At 50.6% G+C, this 13864-nt stretch overlaps 1 protein-coding gene across 8 annotated transcripts in view; it reads left to right on the top strand.

Moving 5' to 3' along the window:
• Nucleotides 1-5601, top strand: part of ERC1 (ELKS/RAB6-interacting/CAST family member 1) — a 490623-nt gene extending 485022 nt beyond the window's left edge. For 7 of the 8 annotated variants that reach the window (XM_019711308.2, XM_019711306.2, XM_074325175.1 and 4 more), the window contains one exon: nt 47-5601. In XM_019711308.2, the coding sequence (XP_019566867.1) occupies nt 47-184 (138 nt within the window). In that variant the 3' untranslated portion in view covers nt 185-5601. The remainder of the gene's footprint in view (nt 1-46) is intronic. The other variant, XM_074325176.1, reaches the window with a different exon arrangement.
• Nucleotides 5602-13864: the final 8263 nt, after the last annotated feature.

The following is a 13864-nucleotide window of genomic DNA, read 5'->3' as shown; positions in this document are numbered from 1 at the left end:
GGATTGTTTCCTTTCATCTGAAATCCATCTTCCCTTTCTCTTTCAGCTTCAGAATGAGTTAGAAAAGGGTGAGCGGGACAACGCAGAGCTCCAGGAGTTTGCCAACACCATTCTCCAGCAGATAGCAGACCATTGTCCCGACATCCTGGAGCAGGTGGTCAACGCATTGGAAGAGTCCTCCTGACCCTGCTCCGTGGGGAGTGGCCAGCCCAGCAGCCCTGAACCAGGAGCTGAGGAAAGAGAACTGCAAAAAGAAACAGGCACCCTGAACCTTCTTGGCACCAAACTAACACTACGAATTCTACTCTGCTTTGGTTAGTCCTGCAGGTGGGATTCCGGCGCCATTTTGACATCTGTCATCCTGCTCTGCCTTTCTACTTTGGATGTTGTCTCTACACTTGTTTGCTTGATGTCCAGGGTGGGTAAGTGGCTACGTCTCCAGGAAGAACTGACATCCAGTCATCAGCAGCGGAGCATTCAGGATGCTGGTGGCTGTGCCCTCACAGGGGGACGTGGAGTCGGGAGCTTCCTACCTTCTGTCCTTGGCATGAGAGCTAAAGCTGGAATCTACTTGGAGTTCAACATACTGAGAGAACGCGTTCCCACGGACCAGAGAGCTGAGTGTTCTAATGTCACAATAGGTGCTTTCTCCTAAAAGGGTCAAAACAAAATCTTGAAAGGGTAGTATTAGAAAAAGAGGGGGAAAGAGAGAACAGGGACAACTCCCCTTCTTGCTGTCTCCTTCGCTTGCCTTCCTCAGGCAGCTGCGAGCTGGCCTCTTGATGAGTGGGTGAGCGCAGCACCCATCCCTGTCTCTCACCCACCTTGCCCTTCCTGTCCGCCCGGTAACAAGCAGCTGGTGCCAACAGTTCTTCCTCGAGTCCCTCTGGTTTAAGACCTTTGACCTTATACTTAGTTTGTCAGACCATGTTCTCAAATTGAAGGAGGAGAGGGTTTGGCATGAAGTATTGCCCTCAGCAGCTCTGCTTCTGTACAAGGGGAGCAGTTGGGTCAGGCGGGTTTCTCCTGAGCCGCTCTCCCAGCACAGTCTAGGCCCCTAAGCCCCGGAGGATTGCTTCTGCCTTCCCAGCACCGTGCTCCAAGCTCCTGCAGCCCAGCATCACTGAGTTTCCGACTCACCTCCCACCCTTAAGGTTTTACTCTTGATTTGCACTCCCAGATCCATAGCCTCGTGCATCGCCTGGAAACTCCTTCTGGCACAAATGAATGTTTCTCATCCCACACACATTCCTTCCTCCATTCTTTCATTCAGGGAATATTTATGAAATGCCTACTGTTTGCAAGTCAGTGTTAGGCACTCATCCTCAAAAAAAATTACAGGACAGATGTAAAGGACGCTGAGACACATCTGGGTGAGTCAGAGCAGCACAAGGCATGCCCTTCCCCTCCCCCACCTTAATAGAAGGTGTCCTTTCCAGAAAAATCTTTCACAGATCAGCATTTCTCTTTTCTCACTGTAATGGAATTGATGGGTTTGGGGAAGGGGCCGACTCACTGACCTGCCTACAGGATCCCCTTTGGTGATCCAGGATTTTTGTTTATTGTTGTTCCCCTGAAAGAGTCTGCTGTGTAGGGGCTGTAATGGAGTTTTCTTAACACATCTGTGCGTACCTTGTGGAACTTGGCCAGCTCCATGTCACAAGTCAGAAAATTGACCCCAAAGTTACAAATCCAGGTGAAGGTATTAGCATTTTGAAGGGCATTTTGCCCAAGCATAGGCAACGGCAGTCATCAGTACTCAGGCACCGGGAAGTAAACCACTTAACCCAAACGCAGGCCTTTACCTCTGTAGCCAGACACCTCCCAGACAGCCCCAGCTCCTGATAAGAGTTGCTGGGCTGAATGTCTTTGTCTTGGTTTTCTCCTCCCCCTCCCCTAGGTACTCACCCAAAGACACTGACGCTGCCTGTAAAGTCATCACAGCCGTCAGCATCTTCCCACAGCAGCCATGACTGTCTCGTTCACTTATATGGTCAAGTCTCCAGCTGCCCCGATTCCCTGCTGTAAAACAATCTCCCTGTGAGAAGCTGTAGAGTGTTCCTTGTCGAAGGTTTAAATGGACTCTGCTCATAAACTTCTTACTGAGACACTTCCTGATAGCCAGACTGGCCAGAGTGGGGGTGCAAGGGTTCGGTAATAAGTGGTGGTCATTTGTGGTCAATTACCTCACTTCCACGTGTGTATTGCACGGCCCATAAATCATGTAGAAAGCCCAGTATTTTAGGCTGGAATAGTAGACTCTCACTTTAGCTACCTTACTGCAAAGAGCTGAGGTATGACAATAACACCCTTCTCAGGACTAGAGCAGAACAAAGAACATAGGAGAAGAGCCATGCCCAAAGAAGTGGCCTGGCTGGCTGGCTGGCTGGCTGTTCTCCAGCTGGTCTGATAAGAGGAGGCATCGGTCAGGTCTCCCTGGATCCCGCTGGTTCTGCCTTTACAATCAATTACAGAACCTGCCCCTCTTGCCCCCTTGGCACGTGACGCTCTCTGCATCTCCTTCCCTTCACTTTTCATTCCAGCCCTTCCTATTGCTTCCCCTCTGAAACCTTATGGAAGTCCTCTGGACCACTGCTTCTGAGAAGAGACATTTCTGGGGCAGACATCTGTGTGGTCTCTACAAACCATAGCAGGGGATCTCATTGATCCTCCTGGGTCTTGCCAACGGCTCTGGGAACTGTTTGGTCCTAGATGAAGACAGGCTCTGGCTAAAGTTTAATGGTGAGCATGACCTGCATTTATATTACAGAGACAAAGTGAATCCCGTTTCTAGCATTTAAAGTATCTTATTGAGTTGAGATCATTCATTGAGCCTACTTTTAGTAATATACAACTCCCATCACACAAGGACTTGTCATTTAGTGACCCTCTTATGGTATTCAAGATTTCACAAGGTCACACAACTATTAGCAAAAATGTCATTGGCCTTGACAGGTCACTGCACGTTGCCTGTAATGTTCACCAAACTCATCATTCCGTTGGCAAGTCTAGTTTCCCCTTAACACCTAAAGATCTATACCCCCAAATCAAGGTCATCATAAGGCGACAACAAGAAGTAAAATGGGTAGAATCCAACTTGGGGCTCAAGACTAAAGAAATACAACGTGACTCTCATCTTTTCACATACTTCTGTCCCAGGCACTCATTAAGTTCCTGATGAAGTATCTGAATTGAGATTTGCAAGGAGTTGGATACCATTTGAAATAAAAAAGACTTTAAATGGGCTTTAACATATTAAGAAATAAGAAAAGGAATCCCCAAAGCCATCCCAGTTCTAACCTTTGACCTCATACATTTCTATCTAAAGATCTAAGTTCTTTTCTCGTTTCCTTACACGTGGGCTTTTAAAATACTAGTGAGGCAGACCGGACCCAAGACCACCTTCAGTGTCACTATTGGCAATGTGACCTGGCACTTTTTGTCAGTAAAAGTCTATTTGGTTTTTCCATGAGGAGCTCATTGGCTCGCCCATTCCTGAGAGTGAGAGAAGAGCAAGAGGAAGTCATCACAACGTTTTAGACAACTGCTGACCTAGTCCCGCCCCTGTAGATGGTCAAGATTGGCGTTTGGATTTGCTGCTGGGCAGTCCTGCTAATCCCAGCGCCATCCCGCCCTCTTGTCTGATCCCGCTGCTTACACATAGGCCACCTTCCGGGTCTTGGAGGAAAGAGCAAAGCACGGAGGATGGAACATGACCCTCCCTTGGCACGTCCTAAGTTTTGGTGGGCCCTATCTGTCAGCACTGTCAGTACTTTTCATGTCTGCCTCTCTGGCCTCACCTCCCCACCCGTCCAGAACTGTGGAAAAGGAGATGCAGTGCAGCTCGCTGCCCTGTGCAAAGCCTGTGAGGCCACCCATCCATCACTGCCAGTCCAGTAACTTGAACCATTCAAAGAAACATTTTAAGAGAATCTGGAGTTTCCCCCATGTGAACTAAGGGAATATTTGGGCAAGAAAAAAACATGTTACAGGGAAATCCTTCTGAACAAAATGGCTGTCTTTACTTACTCTTTTTAAGCAAATACTGTTTTCAAACTTTTTAGTGTCGAAGCTGTAACCAAGTGTCTCCTGATTTTTTTTCCAATGTGTTTAGCGAGTGCTGTGATCCTATTGTAGGTCTTTCTCCTCCTGACTCTTTTGGGGGAGAGATGGTTTTAGGGATTGATTTGGGGGGAGCGGGTGTTTGTCCCATCCCACCTCCTTCTGTTTCTCTGCTTGTCAATATTGTCTGTGTGGCTCAGAGAATTGGGACAGTTACGTTGTTGTGTCCGTTGTTGAGATTATTAAGATATTAAAATGTAGTTGTAGAACTAAAAAAATTAAAGAGCTGTGTTTTTAAAAAATGCAAACCAATATCATGTTAAAGGAATTCAAGCTATGGGGCAGCCAAACTCCTCCCCTCCTCCCAAGTCGGGTGAGGTGGCAGTTGGGCTGGCCACTTGGGAAGCACAGGGCCACACTCCAGGTAGGTGACTGCCTAGCTAAGCGACAGCTGCTGAGGAGAAGGAACAGAATCGGGGGCTCCGAGAATCCCTATTGTGCCACTGTTTTCCTTACATCCTCAGGACCTCTGGGTAGAACTTTTACAGTTTGCGACCCCATAACCACCCTCACCCCACGTTGGTCCTGGCTCAGTGTGCCTAATACTGTGTGGTAACCTGGGCTTGACTCTGAAGCCCCACACCTGGCAGCAGCCCCATACAGGTCACAGAACCTCTTTCCTGCCCACTTGGTGCTATATCATCCAGTGACCCATCCAATATGGGCCAAGCACTGGCCAACCCAGAGCCTGCAATCCAGGTGAATGAATTGTACTCAGATCTCAGTTCCTCTGGCTTCAGTCCCTAGATTCTTTCCCTTGAAGCTTTTTACACCCCAGATCTCCTGGGCCCGGGCTGTCTCTGTTGGCCCCCGAGGTACCATGGTTTGGAAAGGAAGTGAACCCAACTGAAGCCAGAGGATCCAGGCGTGGGCCAGAGCAAGCTTTCTGAGCCCAGCGCCAGTTCCCGCACCACACCAGTATTGCATCATCCTCCAGTGCCGCTAGGCCCCTGAGGGTGGCATGCCACCATGCTGGCCCGCCTGCCCCATCAGGCAGGACTAGCCCAGAAACCTCCCAGTACACCAGGATGTTCAGAATGGAGATGGTCTCCCTGGGACTCGCGCCCCTCAGCTTCAGAAGAGAAGTGCTGCACTTTAGGAGGAGCTGAGGAGCGGGGACTGACTCCTTGTAGCTTGAGTTCCTTTTGGTGACAGTAGCAGCTGCAATGGTGGTGTCTGTGATGCAAATGCACCCGCTGCCTTCCAGTGTGCGTGCGTGCACGTGTGCGTGCGTGCGTGCTTGTGTGCATGTGCGTGCGTGTGTGCGTGTGCGTGCAGGTGTGCATGTGCGTGTGAGTGAGTGTGTGTGTGTGTGTGTGTGTGGTGGCCCGTCGTGTTACTGACAGGATGATGACACTACAAAGAAATTGTGTTATAGTCAACTTGCCTTGATAATTATTGTAAACACTTTGTTCATTTTTTTCTTTTTTATTCACAAACTAAATCCATTGGGAAATTATAAAGTTATTTAAAAATTGAGTGCTGTGTCTTTTTTGAGTCTCATCCAGTCTGATAATCCTAGAAAAGCAGGGAGAGGCCAGCAGTCCCCAGAGGTCAATTCCAGAGATAGGTAACGTGAGAACCAGGGGTGCCCAGGCCTAAGGGAGGCAGAGGAATTGCCAGGCCTGGCTGGGTGACCTCAGAGAGCAGAGGAAGACTCCTTTAGGCTCCCACCTCAACTCTGGGTTGGCAGCCCCCGTAATTGCCTTTCAAAGTCAATTTCCACCTCCCTTTTTCCTTCCTTACGTCCTAGACCCTGAGCCAGGTCCCCCATTTCAGATCTAATTCTGCTGAGGGACCCTGGAGCAGGTGGCAAAGCAGCAAGGAGGCCACTGCTTGAGAGAGTTTTGTTCAGAACTGGGACCTGAGCTTCACTGGGTGTGTTCTGATATATTAATTCTGGGATGTGAGAGCTGTGTCAGCCAACAGAAGTGTGAATACCTAGGGAAAGGGGGCCAGGAGAACCTGTGCCTGAACATTTTCTAGTCTTGGATTTGTCTTGGGCCTCATGCTCAATAAGAAACTACTCTGGGGAATTTCTTTTATGAGAATGCGTTTTCTGCTTAGCTTCATTTCTGTGTCAACCCCAGAAAGGAACCAGCCTGCTCACTGCACCCCTCCACCTTCAGGTAAATTCTGTTGCCCACGGTGGGTTGGCCCTTGGAGCGAAGGTGCCAACGTCCCTGGTGGGCTCTCTGAGCTCCTGACTCCCCGCTTTACGCTTTGCAGCCAGAGCAGCTGCGCAGAATTCCCCGCTGGAGGCGCACCTGAGGCATGGCACTGCTCGCAGGACTGGAAGGCTGACGTGGCGCCTCACTTCCTCACAAGGCAGGAACAACTTCACCAGCAGAACATGTGTTGTTTGTCCTGCACGATATAAAATCACAAGCACAAGCAGATGTGTCCACAGAAAGCTGTCAGATTATCCTGATCATCTGTTTCCAGGCTTTTCCATTAATCTTTCCCACTGTTTGTTTATTCACTCTGTGGTCTACCAGTAGTCAGTTGCAGACAAATGGACACAGAGGCCGTGAGGTTTAAGGAAAATATGAAAGAAGCTGCAGTTGAGAATTCCATTCATTAACTTGTGTTTTTTTTTCTCTGAATTGGGAAAAGACTGCTATTATTTGGATTTTGAGGTGGAATATCTCAGGCTGGCTCAGAGATGATGAACTGCTCAGTGCTTGGCATGAGGGAGCTTTCTGAGGAAGCGGGTTTGAAATCCAAGCTTTCCCCCATGTCCTGGAAGAGCCCTGGAGTCACACCCTCCCTGGAGCCTTTGGCTGCCCCGACCTCTTCCACCGACCCCCACTACCCCCACCCTCACCCCTGGAAAATGATGCCACTTTCATAGGTCACAAGCCACAATGAGGATAATAAATGGTTATGTTTTTCCTGTTTGAAAGCTCTTTTAAGAGTATAATGCATAAAATAGCTTTCTTCGCAACCGCAATTTGCTTTAAAATAACCAGTATGTGTGTGGGGGAGGGGGAAAGGAGCAAGCTAGAGAAAGAAAAAGACTAGCCATGAGTCAATCATTGTTGAAGCTAGGCATTGGGTACATGGGGTTTATTATACTACTCACTCTCTTCTTGTGTATATTTGAAATTTTCCTAAGTTACATAGTCACATTTTCCAATTGTACTTGCTCAGTCATCACGTGTGGACCTGCCCCACCAACCACTGCCGACCCAAGTAATCCACATTCACACTCAGTTCCGTATCCATACCCCTGTGCTGCAGGGACCAGGCATACAAATAATGATAGCATGTGCCAGGCTCGGTTCTCAGCTCTTCACATGTCTCTCACCTTCCCGCAGAGTGAGAGGTAGGTACTGTGTCCCTTGCTTAGGGACCAGGCGCAGAGTGTTAAACACCTTTCCCAAGGTCATGTGCTAGTAAGTGGTAGGGCTAGAATTTAAACCCGTTCTGTCCCCAGAGCATGTGCTCCAGCACACCACTAGCCACTTCTCTTGAGCTCACGGCCCAGTGGAGGACAGTAATCCCACCAAAATAAGGGCTCGGCGCACAGGAGAGCAGACAGTGCTTGGCTCAGACCTTCAAGTCAAACCTTGAATGATGAATTTTGCCAGCAAAGGAGTTCAAGGATGAGGGGAGGCAGAAAAGAGCCTGAGCAAAGACAAGGTCGGAAAGAACACAGTGTTGGGGGCAGCAAGCAACCCGTGTCAATGGAGCGAACACCCTTTGGCTTAGGAGATGGAGGAAAGGACGCGGTGGCCCCAGTGCAGCTTCAAAGGAGGTTGGATGGGCCCACATGGTGAGAGGTCTGGAATGCCCTGGCCAGGAAGGCAGCTGGCGAGAGCATCACCACACTGCCCGTGACCGGGGCGTGTCAACTCTGGAAAGTCCCCAGCCTTGCTGACCTGGGTGCTGGTGGAGATGGTGAACAAAAGGCCTCCGCCTGGAGCTGTCATAGCCCAAAGCTACACAGCCCAGAAGTGAAGAACGTGGGGTTCAAACCCGATCAGTCTGTTTCCAAACCTTTCTCTCCAGTTCCTTCCACCTGCCACAGCGCTGTGAAGGCTCAAGGCCAGGCAGAAGGCAGAAGGTGACCTGGGACGCGGATGAGACACCTGCCAGCCTTGGAGAGTGGGGCATCAAGGCCAGCGGCCGGTTGGGGGTTTCAGAGGAAAGGGACGTAATGGGTGTGAGTCACACCAGGATTTCGTGCTGTTAGACTCTGGGCATCATTTATTCCCTGGAACCAGGTGATGAAGCCCTACGAACATTCTCCCCTTCTTCAGGCTGTTTGTGGGAAAGGAATGAGGCTCGAAGGCTTGGTGATTCCTCATCAGCCTTCCCTGTCCACGGAGACCATTCCTTTGTCATGTTGTCTGGGGAAGAAGCTATAGCCCAGCCATAAGTGGTGTCTCACAGGGTGACTGGGACTTCACCACCTCATCCTGGTTCTCCTGTGATACCCACACTCTGCCTTCCTTCCAGCTGCTCCACGACAGCTCCCTGATTCGTGTCTGCCTTCCTGAATTAGCACGCCCCCACCCCCACACGAGTCCCCTCAGCCGTGCTTGTGAGGGTGAAGAACTTGAGTCATGTTCCATTTAAGAGGGAGAATTGGATGTGTGAGGAAAGCAAGTCCATCAAATGTCTGCAGAGTTTCCATGCCAAAAAGCCATCTCTGGCCTCTGGTGGAAGTCACATTCAAGAGATGGTTCTTGTTTGGTTCATCTTGGGCTTGAATTTTTTTTTTAATTATGATTTTATTCTTAAGGGTTGTCGGAAATGAGGCTTGGAGGGCATCTGTTTGCACATTTTAATGAGTTTGTGTCCCTGGACTCCCCACGATGTGTTTGTGCTGAGAACACACCCCGGAAACGAGAACTTCTGTGTGGGTGCTCCAGCCAGTGCCGCCCCCTCCCACAGCAGCAGGTCCGGGCCTGGAGGTAAATGGCAAACCCAGTGGGTGTAAACAGCGGCCTTGCAAACACAGGCAGGCTCCAGGGAGAATAGGTGACTGGAGGTCTTTGCATCCAGTTTTCCTTTCATTGTTATAAGTATTGATGTCAGGATGGTCCTGCATCTTTTAGGAGTCGTCTGACTCTAAGGGAGAAGAAAACTCAAGCAGCCAGTCAGCCTTTCTCATCAGGAGGGCTGCTCACTGGACATTCCCACAGTGCCAGCTGCCAAAAGAGCACATACCCAGGAGGGCTGTGCGTCCCAGGGCGCCCACCTCCAGGCCACACAGGCCCCTCCCCCAGGTACAGCCTCTGGGCACCTGTGGGGTTTGTGGAGAACAGGATGCTTATCCCACTGAAGGCGCAGAGAACCCGCTTCTTGGTTTCAGGGAAAAGTAGGGCTTGACCTGTGGGCACCTTGGCCTTAAACACGAAGGCAGGTGGGCCAGGAATTGGAAGAACTTGGATTCACATCCTGGCTTTGCTGCATATGAGGTGTGTGGCTTTGGAGAATTCACTTGACTTCTTTGACCTTCAGTTTTCTCAGTTTTAAAATAGAAATAATGCTGTGCACTTCACAGGTGTATGGTGAAGGTAACCAAGACAATACATGAGAAAGCTCCAAGTCCCACGGCAGCCCACGGCGGACACCAGCAGCCGTCTGCTCCGTTAAATCCGCTTGAGTGGGCCAGCCTTTGTCGGGCAGCACCCGTCTGTGGGGTAGGATTGTCCTTGCTGCTCATGAGGAAATCCACATGTTCTGCCTAAAGCCTTGCAAATGGGACCATCTCCTTTACAGAGGTTCATACCACTTGACCAGGGCCTCCCAAGGACTGTGTCCTGCTGTCTGAAACCCTGCGGAGATGTAGGAATCACCTACAGATGGGGAAGTTGAGCCTGGAATGGGAAATCTGTGGGCGATTGCCAGCCTCTTCCCTTGGCCCTGTCCCAGGTTCCCTCCAGTCCCTTCCCGAACTTGGAGCAGCACCTGCAGAGGGGCTTGGGCCTGCCTTCCTGGGCGCCTGGCCCTGGGCCTGGGCTGCAGTCCCCTCCCACAGGGAGTCCAATGCCAACAGTCATATTGCTTCTGCTTTAGGGGGAAAAGCACAGATGCCAAAGTGCCTGCCTCATCAGCGGGGGACCCTCCTGCAGGGATGGGCTCCTGAATGCGAGCTTTGTCTACCCTGCCTGTTAGTCACTGTGACAAAGAGACCGAAGGAGACTGGAGCCCAGCGTGGATTCTTTGGCCAGGACGTCACGTCGTGGAGCATACAAACAAACCCTGGTTCCAATACCTCCAAGCTCTCCTGCATAGACTAAAACTTGCAAAAGGCGCCTGAGATGTCCCCATTCAACCCCAGAAATGACAGGACTCGGAGCTCCATTTCCTCCCACCCAAACCCCGTGCCCTGCTCTTCTCTGCATGTAAGGCCCCCGAGGGCAAGGAATGTGTCTTTCCCTCCTTTGGGGTCCCCTGCATGCCAATGGTGCATACTCATGCCCATGCCAGGGTTCACCAAGGGGTTCAAACTGATAGCTCCCCACGAGCTTTGGATTCCAGGAGACTCCTTTCCTGCAGCTGGCCCAGTTATAGCCCGTGTCACTGGAAAGGTATCCATCCCTGATACCTCAGCACGGACGTCAGTTAAGAACCAAACTTCCCCTGTGGGCGGGACAGGTCAGAGCACGCCTGTGCCAGAGCTACTCAATGTCATGGGGAATCCTGTCTGCTGCCTCCCCCATCAAAATTCCTTGTTTCCTGGCCAGGGCCTGGGGTAACAGGGCCCTCCGACTGCATCTCCTGTGCAAACAACGGAGAGGAAAGCAGCAAGAGGTCGAGCCTGGAGCCTCGGGCTCCTGTGTGGGGGTCTTACCATGACCCTCTCTACTCTCCCCTGCCAGGCTGTACTGGGGTCCTGTGGTGTCCTTGAACTTTCATTTCCTTCCAGTGGCTCTGAAGAATTCTAATGAGGCTCCTTCCTCACCTCACTGACTTTGGTGAGGGAGCAACAAATCAGAATCTAATGCAGTATTCCTTCTCTAGAGGAAAATCTTTATGCAGAAGGGTTCATTTGATGTTTTGGGAATTTGCCAAGGACTGAAATGCAGCCAGTCTTTTTAAAGGTTCCTCCTCTCCCTCTGTGTGTGTGTGTGTGTGTGTGTGTGTGTGTGTGTGTGTGTGTGTGTTCCATACAGCCATGCAACCTAACTCTTTGTTAATGCACACACACACATGCGCACACACAGAGGCTTTGGCCAACTATGAGGGGTCTCCATGTTATGAAGGAAATGAGTAAACAGCTTCAACATTTTTGTTTCCCTCTGAGGCTTGCAAAGAAGGTGTTAAGAGCACAAGATTTAAATCATAAACTTTATTAAAAGCCAAACAACCCAATCCGTGATTCTTGCCAACTTGGACAGTCTGTGAGGTAAAGCTACACTGAGCTAATCTAGAAGGAATCGAGTGGAGGAAGACAACAGGGGAGTGGGCCGCATCCAGCCTATGAAGGGTGGGGTGGGGGCCTCCAAGCTCTGACTCACCCCCCACTCGGAGGGCCCAGGAGGATGGGCAGGAGCCCCGCTAGGACCTTTAAACTACTGATTCTGTGTGTTTTTTATTAAATTTATTGGGGTGACATTGCCTAGTAAAATTATATAGGTTTCAAGTGTACGTTTCTGTAATACATCACCTGTATATTTCACCCAGAGTCAGTTCTCCTTCCATCACCATGTATTTGATCCTTTTTACCCTCATCTACCACCTCCACCCCTCTTACCCTCTGGTAAACTGCTGATTCTTTTTTCTACATTTCCTCATACTATTTTCTTAACAAATGGAGCCTCATTTATGCCTAAAGGACTCACGACAAGGTAGGGCAGCGTCGGCTCCAACAGCCCTAGAACAGGCCAGAATTGCCCACTGAGTAGCACGTGACAGACAAGCAGGAGAGGAAGCCCCAGGCCTCAGCCGCTGGGCTCCTCTCCACACAATCTGAGGACAGTCCTCTCCTCCGAAGACTAGCTGCCTCTCTGCTAGCCCAGCATTTCTCAAGACCCAGAACTAGGAATAAGACCCAGAACTAGGAATAAGATCCGGCCGGCAAGGAGTTCTAATCCAGATGGGAAATCAGAACAAAGACATGAATCCACAGTGAGCGATGGAATCCTGCACAGGATCAGAGTGGAGGGGACCCACCCACCAGAAGAGCTCTCAGCACAGGAGGACACTCTCACCTCCAACCCACATTCAGCTACATGCCATCCTCCCCAGTGACCTGCCACGCAACACATGGCCCAGCTCCTGTCCTCGATCTGTTTCGACTCCTGAGGACATGTCTGCACCACTAGGGTCTCTTATGATTTTTGTGTCACTGAACTTGCACATGCGTCATCTCTCCTCTCTGACATAAGCTTGCCAAGCAGAGGAACCCCACTCTGCAGAGCCCTGCACACCTGGGACAGGAGCTGTTCCATCCCACACCTGACATAGGCCTTCCATCCCTGAGCCGGCCCCTCTGGGCTCTTTGGCCCGAGGGAACCGCTGAGGACCTGAGGACAGAATGGCGGCAAGAGGCAGGGAGGGAGCTTCAGTCAGTGGGCTCGGGACCGTTCTGATCTTTTTCTGGCCAGTTAGACTGCAGTGGCTGAATATCAGGAGACCCCTGAACTCTCCCGTCTTAACAAAAAGCACTGGTTACTAACAGGTGTTAGAAATCAGCAGCACGGCTTGGGGTCACTGCAGCACTCTGACAGACCTCCTCAGTGCAATCTCCTGGGAGTACGGAGGACCTTGTCCAGAATTTCTGAGACCTTCAAAGCTCTGAGGCACGGCAATGGGTCTGGCGGGACTTCATCTAATCCCCTTGCATGTGTTTCTAGGTGTCTCTGTAAATAGCGATTAAGTATTCTTACTGAATATGTGTCTTCAAACCAGGGCTTCTATTAAATGTAATTACTTCCTCCTGGAGCTTTGAATTCTCCTTCCTAAGACTGAGACAAGGAGAGGAGAGGCGTGTGCAGGAGCCTTGCCAGGGAAGTGAGGCCCCAGAGGTGGTCACACCCGCTGCAGTGACTGCTCGCACTTGCTCTGAAGGCCAGGAGATACCCCAGGACCTGCCCCCTCGGCCCTCCTCGCCCACACCTGCCGCTAACTAGCCCGTGGCAACAGCGCCTCCAATCCCTCACCTGTCAAACCTTTCCCAGCAGCTGCCCTTATGTTCTTTCTCTCCCACTTTCTCCCTTTGCTTAAAAAGATCACACCACAAAAATGTTTTCCTCTCTTCTCCATATGTAGCAACCAGATCAGGAAACCGCAGGGCCAGGAACCACTAGGACCGCAAGCCGGAGCGGCTCCAGGCAGGTGCTGACCAGAGGCGGTTTCAAGGTCTGATCTATTCCCAGCAGGGCTGGGAAGGAATTTTCCTGGGTCCCCAGGATACAAAATCCCAGCTGTGGCAGCCTGGCCAGGGTGGGGGGGAAGTGTCCTGACCCAAACTCCTTTATTTATGTTCTGTGTCTCTCACCAGCCTTTTGAGGTTTGCTGATATGTGTTGGTCTCTAGGTTTACGTCAGTCTCTGTTGACTGTGGGTAACTTTAGTTACCAGAGCAAACCCAGACAGCCAGCTCCCCAGTGTGCCACCTAACAGCTCCCACCAGCTGGGCTTTGCATGAGGTCCTGCTCTTTCTTCACTGAGCACCCCCTTCAAACACAGACTGCTCCTAGTTCTCACGAAGCGGCCCTGGATTTGTTGTTATTTTTCACAGTGGCCCTTTTTGAGTTTTAAAAATGAGAATTAGAAGGGAGTAA

Source organism: Rhinolophus sinicus, linkage group LG02 (assembly GCF_036562045.2).
Source record: "Rhinolophus sinicus isolate RSC01 linkage group LG02, ASM3656204v1, whole genome shotgun sequence".
NCBI lineage: Eukaryota > Metazoa > Chordata > Mammalia > Chiroptera > Rhinolophidae > Rhinolophus > Rhinolophus sinicus.
The sequence above is the reverse complement of the archived record's forward strand: the minus strand, read 5'-3'. Positions and strand labels throughout refer to the sequence as shown.